The sequence below is a fragment of the Ursus maritimus genome, unplaced genomic scaffold (assembly GCF_017311325.1).
Source record: "Ursus maritimus isolate PB19 unplaced genomic scaffold, ASM1731132v1 scaffold_27, whole genome shotgun sequence".
Taxonomy (NCBI): domain Eukaryota; kingdom Metazoa; phylum Chordata; class Mammalia; order Carnivora; family Ursidae; genus Ursus; species Ursus maritimus.
In genome coordinates this window covers 20398726-20414774 of record NW_024425230.1, presented here as the reverse complement: position 1 = coordinate 20414774, position 16049 = coordinate 20398726, and the positions used below count along the sequence as shown (strand labels likewise).

Below are 16049 nucleotides of genomic sequence, written 5' to 3'. Positions count from 1 at the left end.
AAGAAAAGTATGTATAAGACTTGTATTCTGAAGACTATAAAATATCAGTGAAAGAAATAAAGAGAACCTAAGTAAAGGGAAAGACATTCCACGTTCATGTAATGGAAGACTTATGCTAAGATAGCAGTACTTCTCAAATGCATATACAGATTCAACACAATCCTTACTAAAACCCCAGCTTCCTTTTTTTTCAGAAATTGACAAGCTGATCTTAAAATTCATATGGAAACACAAGGGACCCTGAATATCCAAAATAATCCTAAAAAAGAAAAACAAAGTTGGAGGACTCAAACTTCCCAATTTGAAAATTTTCTGTAACATTGTAGTAATCGACAGTGTGGTGCTGACATAAGGAGACATATAGATTAAGGGACTAGAACTGTGAGTCTAGGTATAAACCCTCACATTTATGGGCAACTGATTTTCAGCAAGAGTGCTGCTAAACACAAGATGAAGCTGGACTCCTACCTCATACCTTATACCAAAAGAAAACGGATCAAAGATCTAAATGTAAAAGCTAAGGCTATAAAACTTTGAAAAGAAAACACAGGTTTAAATCTTCATGACTTTGGACTAAGCAATGGTTTTCTTAGATAAAACACCCAAAGCACAAGCTGTAAGAAAACAAAATGAACATCAAAAAACTTTGTGCTTCAAAGCATCCTGTCAAAAAAGTGAAAAACAACCCAGAATGGGAGAAAATCTTTGCAAATCATAAGAGATAGGTATCTAGAACATATAAAGATTATAACTCAATAATAAAAAGACAACCCAATTTTTAAAAGTGCAAATGATCTGAGTAGCTAGTTCTCCGAAGAAGATATACAAATGGCCGGTAAGCACATGAAGGGTTGTAAGCACATGAAGGGAGGCTCGACATCATCAACCACCAGGGAAATGCACATCAAAACAGCGAGATACCACTTCACACTCCCTAGGATGGCTACAGTGAAAAAGACAGTAGCGAGTGTTGACAAGGATATGGAGAAATCATCAGCCTCACTCAGCGCTGGTGGGAAAGTAACACAGAAGTCAACCAAGATATTCCAAGTCATTAAACCCCAGAACTCCTCTGCCCCTTGTTAGGCACAGGTTAAGTACTAAACGTTGCTGTTCTCCACAATTTTAAAAGCAAGTAAAGTAAATTTTATGAAATGCATCCTTTATAGGCCCCCAAACCAGCGATACAATCTCAAGTACCTACTTCAATCCCTTTAGGTAAAATTACTTGGGTCCACAAGACAGGAGACTGCTGCTTTAGTTGATTTTATAAAATCCCCGTAACACAGAAAAGTCTCAGTGTGGCTTCCAACAGTAAGAAAAGCAGCAATATGTACCCAAAGTAAATAAATCTACTAACCAACCGAGGCGCGGAGAAGTGGCATGAATTATTACCTTTGAAGATGGCTCGCAGGAGTGCTCCGGCAGCTCTTCCTTTCACTGCCTGATTCTGAAGGAGATTAGCCAACTGCAATCAAAGAAAGAAAAAGCTACAAGTTTCTGGCAACAATTTCTCTACCGCAAGGACCTAAATTCCCAGTACAAATCATCTGTCAGGTTCATACCCTTCAGAGATTTCAGGTATCACAAATATCATTGATTTAGATAGAGGAGGGTAGAATTTAACATGACGCTGGGCTGTGAAGACTGAAATTTATTCGTATCTTCATTCTACAATTGTCTAAGTACAACAGAACTTACTGAAGGGAAAAGAGCATAGTGATAGGACACTTTTTTTTTTTTTTAGTCAGTCTTGCTCCTTATGTAAAGAATGGCTTGTGGGGGGCTTAAGAGTGAAATAGGGATACGTTAGGAGACGGCTATAGTACTCAAAAGTGGGAGATGATAGTGGCCTAGCCCAAATAGCAGGGGAGATATTACTGGTTGAACTGTGCCCCCCCACAAATTCATGTTGGAGTTCTAACCCCCAGGACCTCAGAATGTGACCCTATCTGAAAATAGGGCTGTTGCAAATGTAATTACTTAAGTTGAGGTCATTACGGTTGGTGCGAAAGACTCCTTCTAGGAAGGGGAATCCTGGACACAGAGACATACACAACAAGTGTGCCCTGTGAAAATGAAAGCAGAGAGCAGGGTGACAGAAGCTCAGGAACGCCAAAGACGGTGAGCAAACCACCGGAGGCTAGGTGAGATTCTCAGAGCCTCAAAGAAACCAACGCCGCCAGCACTTCGATCTTGGACTTCGAATCTCCAGAACTATAAAAATAAATTTTGATTGTTTAAGCCACTCCGTTTGTAGTAATTTTATAATCAGCAGCCCTGGCAAACTAATAAAGAAGTTGAAGAAAAGTAGACTAAAGACAAATCTGAGAGCTCGAATTAACAGGACTTTGCTGTGGTCTGAATGTTTATGTCCCCCCACAAATTCACATGCTGGAGTCCTAGTGCCCGATGTGATAGTATTTGGAGGTGGGAACTTTGGAGATGATTAGGTCATGAGGGCAGAACTCTCATGAATGGGATTAGTCCCCTTATAAGAGATCCCACAGAGCTCCCTAACCCCTTCCACCGTGTGAGAATACAACATGAAGTCTACAACCCAGAAGAGGGCCTTCATCTGACCACACTGGTACTCTCATCTCCAACTTCTAGCCTCCAGAACCATGAGAAATAAATGTTCATTTATAAGCCACCCAGTCTGCCATATTTTCTTTCGGCAGCCTGAACAGACTGAGACAGACTTCCTCATGGTTTAGAAGTGAAAAGGGTGTGATGACGAAGAAAGAGAAATCAAGGAGGACTCTTACATTTCCGGCTTAAGCAACTAACTGGGTAGATAGTGGTATCAGCCACTGACATGGTGAAAACTTGGTATTAAGCATGTAAATCTCCCACAGGGCTTGTAAAAACAAATTGCAAGGCCCCAGTTTTTGATTTAGCAAATCGATGTGGCACTCAGAACCACTACTCTCAAGATATCCAAGTGGAAATGCCAAGTAGTCAACTGGATATGCCAAAATGGAGCTCGAGAAGAAAGAGTTCGATGGGAACATATGAGATCATTCGGGGGGGATGTAAAGAGAGGAGAAACACCAACATTCAAGGATTAAAAAGAGAAGCAGCAGCCAGCAAAAACTGAGGTGAGGTTGACAATATCCAGAGACATGAGTGTCACAGAAGCCAAGACGAATAAAACAGTGAATTTGTTCTCTTCCCCAACTACACGTGCCTGGTCTTTCTGACTGGAGTCCGTATCTCCCTTCTTTTTTTTTTTTTTTTTTAAAGATTTTATTTATTTGACAGAGAGAGAGACAGCCAGCGAGAGAGGGAACACAAGCAGGGGGAGTGGGAGAGGAAGAAGCAGGCTCATAGCGGAGGAGCCTGATGTGGGGCTCGATCCCAGAACGCTGGGATCACACCCTGAGCCGAAGGCAGACGCTTAACTGCTGTGCCACCCAGGTGCCCCCGTATCTCCCTTCTTAAATACATAATAAGGAAGTACTTGACTGTTCCACCTGGAACCTCCAGCAGAATACTCAGCCCTTGACACAGCCCTCAGAGAAGGGTAGTTCTCAACCAGGGCTGAATCTGTCCCTCCTCCCACCCCCCAGACTACACTGGACAATGCCTGGAGACATTTTCAGTTGTCATAACTAGAAGGGTACAACGATCTGCTGATGTAGAAGACCAGGGACGCTGCTAAAACCCCCTACAAGGCACAGGATGGCACTCAACAAAGAATTATCCAGTCCAAAATGTGAACAGTGCTAAGGCTGAGAAACCCCGACTCTTTTAAAACTTTTATTCTCATTTTATTTTATTTTAATTCCTTTTTTAACTATTTTTTTTTAAAGATTTTATTTATTTATTTGACAGAGAGAGAGAGGCAGTGAAAGAGGGAACACAAGCAAGGGGAGTGGGAGAGGGAGAAGCAGGCTTCCTGCTGAGCAGGGAGCCCAATGTGGGGCTCCATCCCAGGACCCTGGGATCACGCCCTGAGCTGAAGGCAGATGCTTAACCACTGAGCCACCCAGGAGCCCCTTAACTTCTGTTTTTTAAATAATACATCACAAATTTCTAATTCATATTTGGCCTTTCAAAAGAAAGAGAAAAAAATTCTGTAGATTTTCCAACGTCATTTCTAAAATTTTGGGGTTTTTTTCCTGTTTCTTTAACTTAAATTCAATTAATTACCATGTAATATATTATTGGTTTCAGAGGTAGAGGTCAGTGATTCATTAATCTTATGTAATACCCAGTGCTCATTACATTATGTGCCCTCCTTAATGCCCATCACCCAATTTTTAAAAGTGCATTTTAAAACACAAAAGTAGACGAAATAAGATTATGTATCCTTGTTGTTTTGGAAGGCTTTAAAATTTTTCTTTTAATTGGTAGACTGAAACTATCAAGTTAATGGCACAGTCCAGATACAAACTTTTTTCCCAAATAGAACAGTCCTCATTTTGTAATTTCCTCATGATCACACTGTGTTTACACATTCCCGGTCAGAACACAGGTGATACTGTGTCCTTCTCATAGTATCACACCAGCATGTGATGTCCATCTATCCCTCACTGGTAATATTAATTCTGGTCACTCAGTCAGGTGTTTTGCTTGATTTTTCTACTTTATAATTACAACCAGGAGCAGTTTGTAGGGAGACACTTTGACCACACAAATATCCTGCTCCTCATCTAGTTTCCCCTTGCATAATGGAAAAGCCCAGCAACAACCACCATTACCAAGTCATCAAAATTAGTAGCACCAGAAATGACACAGACATCATGAGCCCAGTGATACAATATACTGAAAAAGGCAAGGCGCCATTTCTGGGGTCCTTCTACCAGGAATGAATGACCTCAGTCCAATCATGAGACACACCAGACAGGCACCAACTGAGGGACATTCAGCAAAATAACTGATCAATACTCTTCAGGGTTATCAAGATCATGAGAAACAAGATAGACTGAGGAACTGTTGCAAACTGCAGAAGATTAGGGAAAAATAACAAGTGCAATGTACTATGCTGAGTGGGATTCTTGGGGGAAAAAATGACATCAGTGGAAAAACTGCCATTATAGAGTTTGAATAGGGTCTTTAGGTTTGCTAATGGTATTGTACCCATGTTAATTTCTCGATTCTTAAAATTCTGACTAAGGCTATGTAAGATGTTATGGGAGGGATACACAGACATTCTTTGTATTATTTTACAACTTTTCTGTAAGTCTAAAAGTAACTCAGAATAAAAAGAAAAAAAAAATCTCCCAGGATTTAGCATCCACCGGTTTCTTGCCTGATCCAACCTTCATCATGACAGCTGCAAAATGATGATTTTCTAACGCTAGCACAGTAAGCAAGAGACCTTCCTTCTCTCCATTTAGTTATCAGTTTGGAGTCACAGATTAATTTTTCAGTGGCTTATAATTCATAACTGAACTTAATTATTTTGATGTTCTAATGGCCCCAGATGTAGGCGATGGAAGCCCCTCCGAGCTAGCTCACATGTCCTTGTGACAGGCCCTCATCATTTTTTCTTTACTTTCTGGCCTAGCAAGATGTTCCAGGCTCATCTTGTATCTACCATGTCCACTCTTGAAATCAACCATTTCTCTGAAAAGCCCTGGTTCCTTTTAGGGAGGAATGATTATTAGAGACCAAAGATCTAAGTCATGACTGTGCTTGTTACTACTGTGGCATTTTTGTTGCCACATCTTAGCTCTTTCAGCGAACAGAGCTAAAATAATATATATGCGTGTACGTGCAAATACATACAAATACACGTGTGTGGAGATATGCACACACATACACATATGGGAGAAGTCATTAAGTTCATATCAACACTTACATTTCTAATTTATCCCCAGAAGGTTCTTTCTTGCCTTCCTATATCCTGTATTTGTCCCTTCTGCCACAGTAAAAATGCTGACTCCCAACGTCAATACATTTACTCATTTGCTGAACCCTGCAATACATCTACAGTCATTTCAGAATTGCTTTGCCCATATTACTACATTAAATAATCCTACTGAAAAAGTTCATGGTTTATTTGTATTTCTCCCTTCAATCCTCTGCCCAAGACTGAGGGTATATAGTCAAAACTTAGATTAATTCTTTTTTTCTCTCTACCCCTCCACCTTCAGTATGGTTATAGAATTCTTCAGGAGTTTCTTTCTTGTAAGGATACACAGATGTATGTATGCTTTATTGCCCTTCTTTCTTATATAAAAGGTGGAATAATACACATTTCTCATTTTGCCTTTTTAACTTAGTATCTCCTGGAAATCACTATCAGTACATAGTGAACTTCATTCTTTTTTTACAGATTCAAAGGACAACCCTGCGCATAATACAATTTCCTATTGTTGGAGGAAGATCTTTAGGGTATGCCTAGAAGTGGGATGAGTGGGTTGAGGGGAAAATGTATTTAAGTAGTTTTGTTAGATAGCATCAAATTCTAATCATGGTCTTACCATTTTTGCATTCCTACCAGCAATGTATGAGTGACTGTTTCCCCAATCTCACCAAGAGTGTATAGACACGGTGTTCATTTTTTTTCTACTCTGACAAATAAGAAATAGTAGCTATTTCAATTTAATTTGTATCGCTCTTACGACTGGAGCATCTTTTCTTATGGTTACAGCCATTTTTATGTCTTTTTGTGATTATCCTCTTCATTCCTTTTGCTCTTTTTCTATGGGATTTTTGGCCTCCCCCATTCAATTATTATTATTTATGAATTAGGTATATTAATCCTTTATCTGTGGTACATTGCAAATACCTTCTCCCAATCTCATTTCTGTTTTGATTCTGCGTATGGTGTTTTTGGTCATGTAAATTTTACTTATATGTAGGTAAATTTATCAATCTTTCAGTGTAACTAGATTTTGAGTCCTAGAAAACCCTTCTCTCACTGAAATTAAAAAGAGGAATCTCAACCGTTTTCTTCTAATATTTCAATTTAATTTTTTAAAAAGATTTTGAAAGAGAGATCGCACACACAAGGGGGGACAAGGGGGGGAGGGACAAGCAGACTCCCCACTGAGTACAGAGCCTGAAAGGGAGGGGGCAGGGCTTGATCCTAGGACCCTGAGATCATGACCTGAGGTGAAATCAGGTGCTTAACCAACTGAGTCACCCAGGCACCCTAGACTTTTTTTTTTTTTTAAACATTTAGACCCGATTCATGCGGAGCTTATTCTTGAACAGAATACGAAGAATAAATCTAATTTCATCTATTTTTTTCTAAATGGCTATCTAGTTGTCCCAACACCATTTATTAAATATAATCTTTGCCCCAATTATTTGGAATACCACTTTATCCTATACTAAATTTTACATGTAGTTGGGTCTATTTTGAGACTTTATTATTCCATTATCTGTTCTTCTCTTCATGTACCCATACCACACTGAATTAGAGAGGATTTTTGGTACATTCAGTAACTGGTAGGGCTGGTCCTTCCTCAGAGATCCATTTCAGTGTTTTCCTAGCTATTTTTGCCTATTTTTCTATATGAACGTTTCTACTATGTGTATGAAATGCTATTGATTTTTACATAATTCTATATTCTGCTACCTTGCTGACTTCTTGTTGTAGATGGTTTGATCACAGATTCTTTAGAGTTTTCCAAGTATACTAGTATGACATCTGCAAAGACAGATGGTTTTATATCTTTTCTTCTTATTCTTATGCCTTTCATTGTTTTCTCTAGTTTAACTGCATTGGCTAACAGACCAGGACAACATTAAATCACGGTGGAAAGAGTAGGCATGCTGCCTGGTTCCTGGTCTCATTACCATGCCTCTAGGGTTTCCCATTAAGATGCTGACTTTAGGATTTATACATACATTTTACCATGTTAAGGAAATAGGCACCCACTCCTATTTTCTCAAAGAGTTTTTATCAGGAATGGGTGAATTTTGTCAGAGGCTTTCTTAACTTATGAAGATAATCAACAGGGTCTTTGGAGTAATATACTTCTTTTTTAAAAAAAGATTTTATTTATTTGACAGAGATAGAGACAGCCAGTGAGAGAGGGAACACAAGCAGGGGGAGTGGGAGAGGAAGAAGCAGGCTCATAGCGGAGGAGCCTGATGTGGGGCTCGATCCCATAACGCCGGGATCACGCCCTGAGCCAAAGGCAGACGCTTAACCGCTGTGCCACCCAGGCACCCCGAGTAATATACTTTCTAACACTGAACCAACTTTGTATTTCTGGCATAAACTCCACTTGGTCATGATATATTTTCATCTGGTATTGGAATCTGTTCCCTAGTATTTAAGATTTTTGCATCAATGTTCATAACTGAAAATACCCTTTGATTTTCTTTTTCTATGCTATCTTTAAGATTTTATTTATTTGTCAGAGAGAGAGAGCGAGCAGCAGGTGGAGGGAGAAGCAGGCTCCCCGCTGAACAAGGAGCCCGATAAGGGACTCGATCCCAGGACCCTGGGATCATGACCTGAGCCGAAGGCAGATGCCCAACCGATTGAGCCACCCAGGCGTCCTATATGCTATCTTTATCAGATTTAGGGTATCAATGTTATGCTTTATAAAAGCATCCAGAAGTTTTCCCTATGTAAATTTTTTTGTGTTATATATGCTGTCAAAAAATGCGGTAGCATTGAGACTGTCTATTTCTAATCTCTGATTTCTAAGAGTTTGGTAGAAGTCTCCTGTGAAATTATCTGGGCCTGGTGTTTCTGTGTGAATTAACTGCTCAACTCTTTTTCTTCTATGTAAATTGGTCTGGTTAAGGTTTCCATCTCAAATTGGATCAATTTTATTAAACTTTATGTTAATTATCCATTTCCTCTAGATTTTCAAATTTATTTGAATAAATGTATACAAAGTAGTCTTAGTATTTTTGACATTTTCTCTTTATTAATAGTTATTTCTGGGGCGCCTGGGTGGCTCAACTGGTTAAATGTCTGACTTCAGCTCAGGTCACGATCTCTCGGGGTCCTGGGATCAAGCCCCACCTTGGGCTCTGGGAGGAGTCTGCTTGTCCCTCTCCCTCTGCCCCTCCCCCTGCTCATGCTGTCTCTCAAATAAATAAAAATCTTTTAGAAAAAGGTTATTTCCCCCTTCTCAGTCCTTATTTTGTATATTTGTGTTTACATTACTTTCTTGATTAGATAATAGTTTTATTTTTTTCAAAGAATCAAGATTTTGATGTATTAATTTGATCTACTGGTTTTCTATTCTCTACTTGATTAGTTTCCACTTTTATTTTAGTTTCTTCTTTATGTCTTTCTTTTGTTTACTGCTTTCAAAAATTTAATTCATTTATTTCTTCTTAGTTGATTTAGGTGATTTTTAAAAGCATTCCACAGACTGATATGTAGTGTTCTCATTATTTTTTAGAAATCTTGTAATTTCGGTTAGTATATTCCTTTTTATCAAAAAGTTGTTTAGAAGGTATTTTATTTCCAGGTAGAAAAACCTTTTTGGGGTACCTGGATGGCTCAGTCAGTTAAGTGTCAGCTCTTGATTTTGGCTCAGATCATGATCTCAGGATTGGGGATCAAGCCCTGCATTGGGCTCCACACTACATGCGGAATCTACTTAAGATTCTGTCTCTCCCTCTGCCCCTCCTCTCTCTCTCTCTCTTGCTCTCTCTCAAACAAAACAAACCACCTTTTTATTTTTTATTTCATTTCTCATTTCTAGTTTTTACTGAGTTGTGATCAAAGAGGGTGTTTTATATATTTCTACCTTATGGGACCTATCAATATTTTCTTTGTGCTCTAGTTAGGACACATGATCAATTTTTGTGAACATTTTACATGTTTAGAAAAATATATATATACAACACACACACGTATATATTTCTTTAAAGATTTTTTTAAGTAATCTCTATGCTCATTGCGGGGGGTCAGACTCACAACCCCAAGATCAAGAGTTGCACACTCTACTGACTGAGTCAGCCAGGCACCCCAAAGATATATTCTCTTATTAAAGTATTCTCCACATATTTTAAATACTCTTCATATTTTCCATCTCTTTACAATCTTTGCTTTGTTTAGGTATCCTGAGGTCTGTATTCTACTTTCACTAATTTCCTCTTTAGCAGTGTTTAGTCTACTGTTAACTATCAAGGTTTTCATTTCTACAAGTTTTCTGATTGTTTTCCAAATCTATCCCTTCTTACTTTATGGATTCTACTTCTTCATTGACATATTTGAATATGTTAAAAAAATCACATTAAATATTTGTGTGAAATATAAAGTCCCTTTTAGATTCCTCTAGTCTCTCTAAATCTTCAAATGTGAATTTTCCCATTGCTAGATATGTCAGTCTGTCTTGTCACAGACTTCTTTATGTGTTTTATACTTTCTTATTTTAAGCACATCTTCTTTGGACATTTTATTACATAAACTGAATGTATATATTGTTGGAATACTTAAATTTGTAGAAGAGATAAAAAAATGACTAATACACTGGTCAACAGAACCAAGATACACAAAGATCTTGATGGAGTGAAATGAATTTAAAAAGATAATTAACAGATATAAATGTAAAATTTTGTATACGAGTCCTGAAAAGTAACTACAGAAAGTCAGAGATGAAGGAAATAGCCTAATATCAACATGTGCTAAAATGGGGTTTTTGGTTGCTTGTAAAAGCAATGAGACAATAGAATGATATTGTGGCCAACAAGTTGATTCCGCATTAACGGAGAAATAAGAGACATGTTAGTCCATTTTACTCTAGTGGTAGAAAACATGTGCTCAATTTAAGGTATAAAACTTTTAAGGGGGGGCGCCTGGGTAGCGCAGTCGTTAAAGCGTCTGCCTTCGGCTCAGGGCGTGATCCTGGCGTACCGGGATCGAGTCCCACATCAGGCTCCTCCGCTAGGAGCCTGCTTCTTCCTCTCCCACTCCCCCTGCTGTGTTCCCTCTCTCACTGGCTGTCTCTCTGTCACATAAATAAATAAAATCTTAAAAAAAAAAAAAAAAAAAAAACCTTTTAAGGGAAATGTTAACAGAAATGTTCAGAAGACTGTCCATATTGGTGAAGGAACATTGCTAAATTTACTCAGTATCTATCAGATATTAGATGGTTTACATGCATTAACTCATCTCATCTTTACAAAAACCAAGCAAGAATCAGAGAAGTAATTCACAGCATCTATTTATATCGTGAATTTTGTTCTAGTTCTTAGTTTTACTTATAATGTTAAAGCCTCTTCACACTCCTTTTGGAAGCATATAAATTCTAAATATAAATTCTAAATCAATAACATTAATTAAAGCTGGTTTTAACCAAATCTTAAATGCCTATAGAAAGATTCCAGCTGAAACTCAGGCAATGGGCTGCTTCAAAAAGGTGCCACAAAAGCAATCCTGCGTAATTAAAAACAAACCAACCAACCAAAAACAGAGCCATAGCCTATCCCTACATCAATTCCCAATTAGTGTCACATATTAACAAAGATTACAAGCTAGATTATACTTAGCTTCAATGACCACAACACAAGCATGCAAAAATTCCTTTAAAAACCTAACACTCGAAGTCTTAACTTATTCAGACATATATACTAACGTTTAAGGTTAAATGTTAAGCAGGGATTCCTTTCCATGCAGGAATCTGAATAAGCTGAGATCACTTATGGAAAAAGGGAAGTATATCAGGAGAGTAAGACTCAAGTAATAACTTAAAAATATTTTACTGCTTATAAATTTATCTTTTTTAAGGGAAAATATTAATAAAGGAGTGTCAATAAGCAAAATGCCTCACATCAGTAATTATAGTCTGGATATCATCTTCAAATAGGATTGTTTGAAGAACCTTAAAAGTACACTAATTTGTTTAGATACATACAGTTGCATAAATGTTTAAATATTATATAGTTGTAGACAAACATTGTCTATTTCTTGTCTACTTCTCTTCCTCTCCCCCATTTCTTTATATCTGAGTTATTATCAAATAAATCCTTGTCTCCTAAGGAGAGTGGAGGTAGATGAAGTGGCAGAATAATTTTTCTAACATGTCCTTGGAATTTGTCATCATGCTTAACATTTGGTTTTAGCAGAACATGCTTCCTAATACTCACATCATCTTCTTTCAGGGTTTGAAGAAATTCCTGCAGTCTATCTGCTGTTTTTTCTGCTGCTAGAGATATTATTTTCTGGTCCATTGTTGCACATACCAGGGAACTGTAAGGGAAAGAGTCAGAGCTGGATGAAACTTTCAGAAGTAAACAAGCTTGATTATTTTCTTTCCCTGTTAACTATTTCATACATATTATAGACGAGGTACACAGTAGGCACTCATTAGTATGAGTAGGTGATTCTTATCCAAAATAATCTGGAGAATTTCCTGGAATTTCCATATTAGAAACTTGTATTTTTTTTTTTTTAAAGATTTTATTTATTTATTTGACAGAGAAAGAGACAGCCAGCAAGACAGGGAACACAAGCAGGGGGAGTGGGAGAGAAAGAAGCAGGCTCCCAGCGGAGGAGCCTGATGCGGGGATAGATCCCAGAACGCCGGGATCACGCCCTGAGCCGAAGGCAGACGCTCTACCGCTGTGCCACCCAGGCACCCCTAGAAACTTGTATTCTAAGCAAGCAGTTTCAAAAGTTTTGCCCACATTTTTATGTATTTTTTTTAACATCTATGTAGCACACTGCCTAGAACAAAGCTGCCACATAATAGTATATCAAATAATTATAAACATATACACAAGAACATGTATTATAAACTTATAATATTTGATAGATAAATCAGCAACACTGTAAATGCAAAGTGCCAATTAAATGGTATAAAAATGGCTCTGCCTGGGTGGCTCAGTTGGTTAAGCTCAGGTCAAGATTCCAGGGTCCAGAGATGAAGCCCTGCATCAGCTCCTTGCTCAGCGGGGAGTCTGCTTCTCCCTCTGCCCCTCCCCCCACCGCTTGCGCTCATGCGCTCTTTAAAAAATGAACATTTTGGGGGTGCCTGGGTGGCAGAGCGGTTAAGCGTCTGCCTTCGGCTCAGGGCGTGATCCCGGCGTTCTGGGATCGAGCCCCACATCAGGCTCTTCTGCTGTGAGCCTGCTTCTTCCTCTCCCACCCCCCCTGCTTGTGTTCCCTCTCTCACTGGCTGTCTCTATCTCTGTCGAATAAATAAATAAAATCTTTAAAAAAATAAAAAAATAATAAAAAATAATAAATGAACATTTTTAAAAAATGGTATAAGAACAAATGAGAAGCTAACAAGACTAATTAAATAAATGTGTGCCCAGAGGTCAAGAAGGCTTCCCAGCAGAGGGCTTGAATTGGAACTTAGAGATTAAATTCAGATAAAATAACCAGATGGGATGCTTTATACACTACTGGGAAGGAGAATGTTATGAACAAAGGCTTTCATATGAGAATTTGAAAAACCTGTTTAGGGAAAATGAGGGACAGAGGTACGAAGTTCAAGGAGGGGAGCAATGAGTATGAAGGCTAGAAAGACAGGCTGGGAATAAACTGTGCAAGATTTTTTTTTTTTTTTTTTTTTTTAAGATTTTAAGTAATCTCTACGCGCAAGGTGGGGCTCGAACTCACAATCCCAAGATCAAGCGTCGCATGCTCTACCAACTGATCCAGCCAGGTGCCCCTAAACTGTGCAAGATCTTAAATGCCAGATTAAGGGATTTAGACTTTATTCTGTAAATAACAACCAAAATTTTTGGATCAAAAGAAAATCTGCCTGATTCAGATTCTGCCTGTTTCAAACTAAACAAGTGTTTGAGCAAACGATCTGGCAGCGACACCTAGATTAAAGTGGGGAGAGAGTAAGGACAAAGAGCAGAGACTAGAAAGTTATGGAGGGCTATTTTAGTGATGGACACAAAGGTCTGTGTTAGGGTGGACTCTGGGGTGTGGAAAGGAAGAGATGAAACGCAAGACTACTGGGAGGCAGGATCGAGTGAGCAGCTATGGGAGTATTACCGGAAGGGAAATGTAGACTAGTGCAAAGACGACCTGCTCCCCCTCCTGTATTTCTTCTTGTTTCCCATCCCCATAAAATGTACCATCCTCCACTCAGCTACTGAAACCAGAAGCTTGGACAACATTCTTAATAATTTCACCTTCATCCTTCACATCCAGTGCAAGTCCTGGCAACGTCACCCCTAAACATCTCTCAAATCTGTCTACTTCTCAGATCCACTACTGCCACGTCACTCCACAGCCACCACCATCTCTCACTTGAACTACTACAAAAGCTTTCTAACTTGTCCCCAGGCAGCAACTAATCTTTTTGAAACACAAACCAGATTACCCGTCTTACACTCCTTCCACCTTCATCCTCACCTTTCGAGCCTTCCCCCTGCTCTCCTGTCAGTCCAATATCCAGAAGTCAGGATAAAAAATTCCTGCAGGGTCTGGCCTGCACCTAAATCCCCTTCATCAGTATATACTCCAGCCACAGTGAATTGCTTTCAGTCCTTCCAACCCCCAAGTTCTCCTACCACAGGCTCTTACACTTGACTTTTAGTCTGGAATTTCTATACATACCCCTCCTTTCATCCCCTGCCCCCCAATCTTTTAATTCCTACAAGCACTTCAGATCTCAGCTCAATCTACTTCCCCAGGAGCTCAGCTTAGGTTAAACACTCCCCTATTTTTTATTTATTTAGAAAGAAAGAGAGCGAGCGAGCAGGGGGAGAGGGAGTATCTCAAGCTGACCATCCGCTGAGCCCTACCGGGGCTCCATCTTATGACCCCGAGATCATGACCTGAGCAGAAACAGACTGAGCCACGCAGGCGCCCCTAAATACTCCCCTATTATACACTTTCGAGGCAACAGTAATTTCTCTTACCGTCACTACACCTTTAACAGGACATTTGTAATTACTAGATTAAGGACTGTTTCTTCCACTTGACTAAAACTCCATGAGGACGGGGCGAGGGGATGGGGGGCGGCATGTCTGGTTTTGTTTACCCACCGAACCTCCAGTACTTAATCACAGTACCTCCCTTGTAATAGGTGCCCAATAACTACTTGCTGAAAAAATGTAATGTAGGGAGTGTAAGACTCCCTACAATGAATGGCAAGCCCCTGGGCCTAGCCCTTTACATTCATTACCAGCTCCAGACCCCAAGATCCCATGCTCTTAATTACTACCCCCACCCTCGTCAAGGCCTGGGCGGGGGGGAGGGGGGCAGAGAAAATGCACAAAGGGGATACTGACCACGAGAGACGTGCAGCCAGAAGCGGAACACGCTGAAATCTATCTCACTAGGTGCATTTGCTAAATTCGGCCGAAAAACCAGAGACGAAGAACTACCAGGCGAGTGCGAGGCGCGCAGCACCTCCTTCGTCCAGAGGCTCTGAGAATAGCACGGCTCCGGGACTGGAAACGCCCGGGTTTTGGTGCCGGGGCTCCCCCGAGAGCAACACGTAAACACAAACTTGGAAGCGCGGCGGCTAGCGAGGCGGGCCGTGACCGGGCCAGACGTGAAACGGGATTAGATATCTCAGACGCAGGAGCTGAACCCTGACGGAGAGAAGACTCTACCAGGAGGGCGGAGAGTGTAGCCCGCGCGGGAGGACGGAGCTGCGGAAACCCAAGGACGCGGCGGCAGACAGGCCAGTGAAGACACCAGAACGCCAGCTCGCAACAGCAGTCCTCCCAGACCCGCTCCCTCCCTCTGGCGCTGAGTCCGTGCGCCGGTCAGCAAGCGAACCCGCTCCCCACCGTTACCTCGGTCTCACCGCCGCAACAACTTACAAAAAGCCCGCTCAACCGCACGCCGCCGCACTTCCGTCACGGGACACGACAGGCCCCGCCCCCGCGGCTTACTTCCGCTGTCCGGGCGCACGCGCATGGGGTGTACCATTAAGGCAGAGCGGCCGGGAGTCCTCGGACGTTTCCACTCCTATCACGGGGAGGCGCCGCAGATGGACTCGCATTCGGGACCGCAGAGAGCATGCGCAGTGTTGCCTGAATGTCCCTGGAGCGTGGTGTCGACTCATTAACACCAATCGGTTCCTGTTAGGGAAAGAGTGAGCGCGAGATGGGCAGGATCAAGAGAACTACAGGTCTTTGCATTGGAAGCACCTGCAAGGCAGATGAAGGTGTCCCACTCCTCGTGCTAGGGGAGGTGC

The 16049-nt window shown here is 40.6% G+C and overlaps 1 protein-coding gene across 1 annotated transcript in view; it reads right to left on the bottom strand.

Moving 5' to 3' along the window:
• Nucleotides 1–15727, bottom strand: part of FANCI (FA complementation group I) — a 77765-nt gene extending 62038 nt beyond the window's left edge. The window contains exons 1-3 of the mRNA XM_008687773.2: nucleotides 15673–15727; nucleotides 12022–12124; nucleotides 1396–1468 (exon numbers count right to left, since the gene is read on the bottom strand). Of these exons, the coding sequence (XP_008685995.2) occupies nucleotides 1396–1468; nucleotides 12022–12105 (157 nt within the window). The 5' untranslated portion in view covers nucleotides 12106–12124; nucleotides 15673–15727. The remainder of the gene's footprint in view (nucleotides 1–1395; nucleotides 1469–12021; nucleotides 12125–15672) is intronic.
• Nucleotides 15728–16049: the final 322 nt, after the last annotated feature.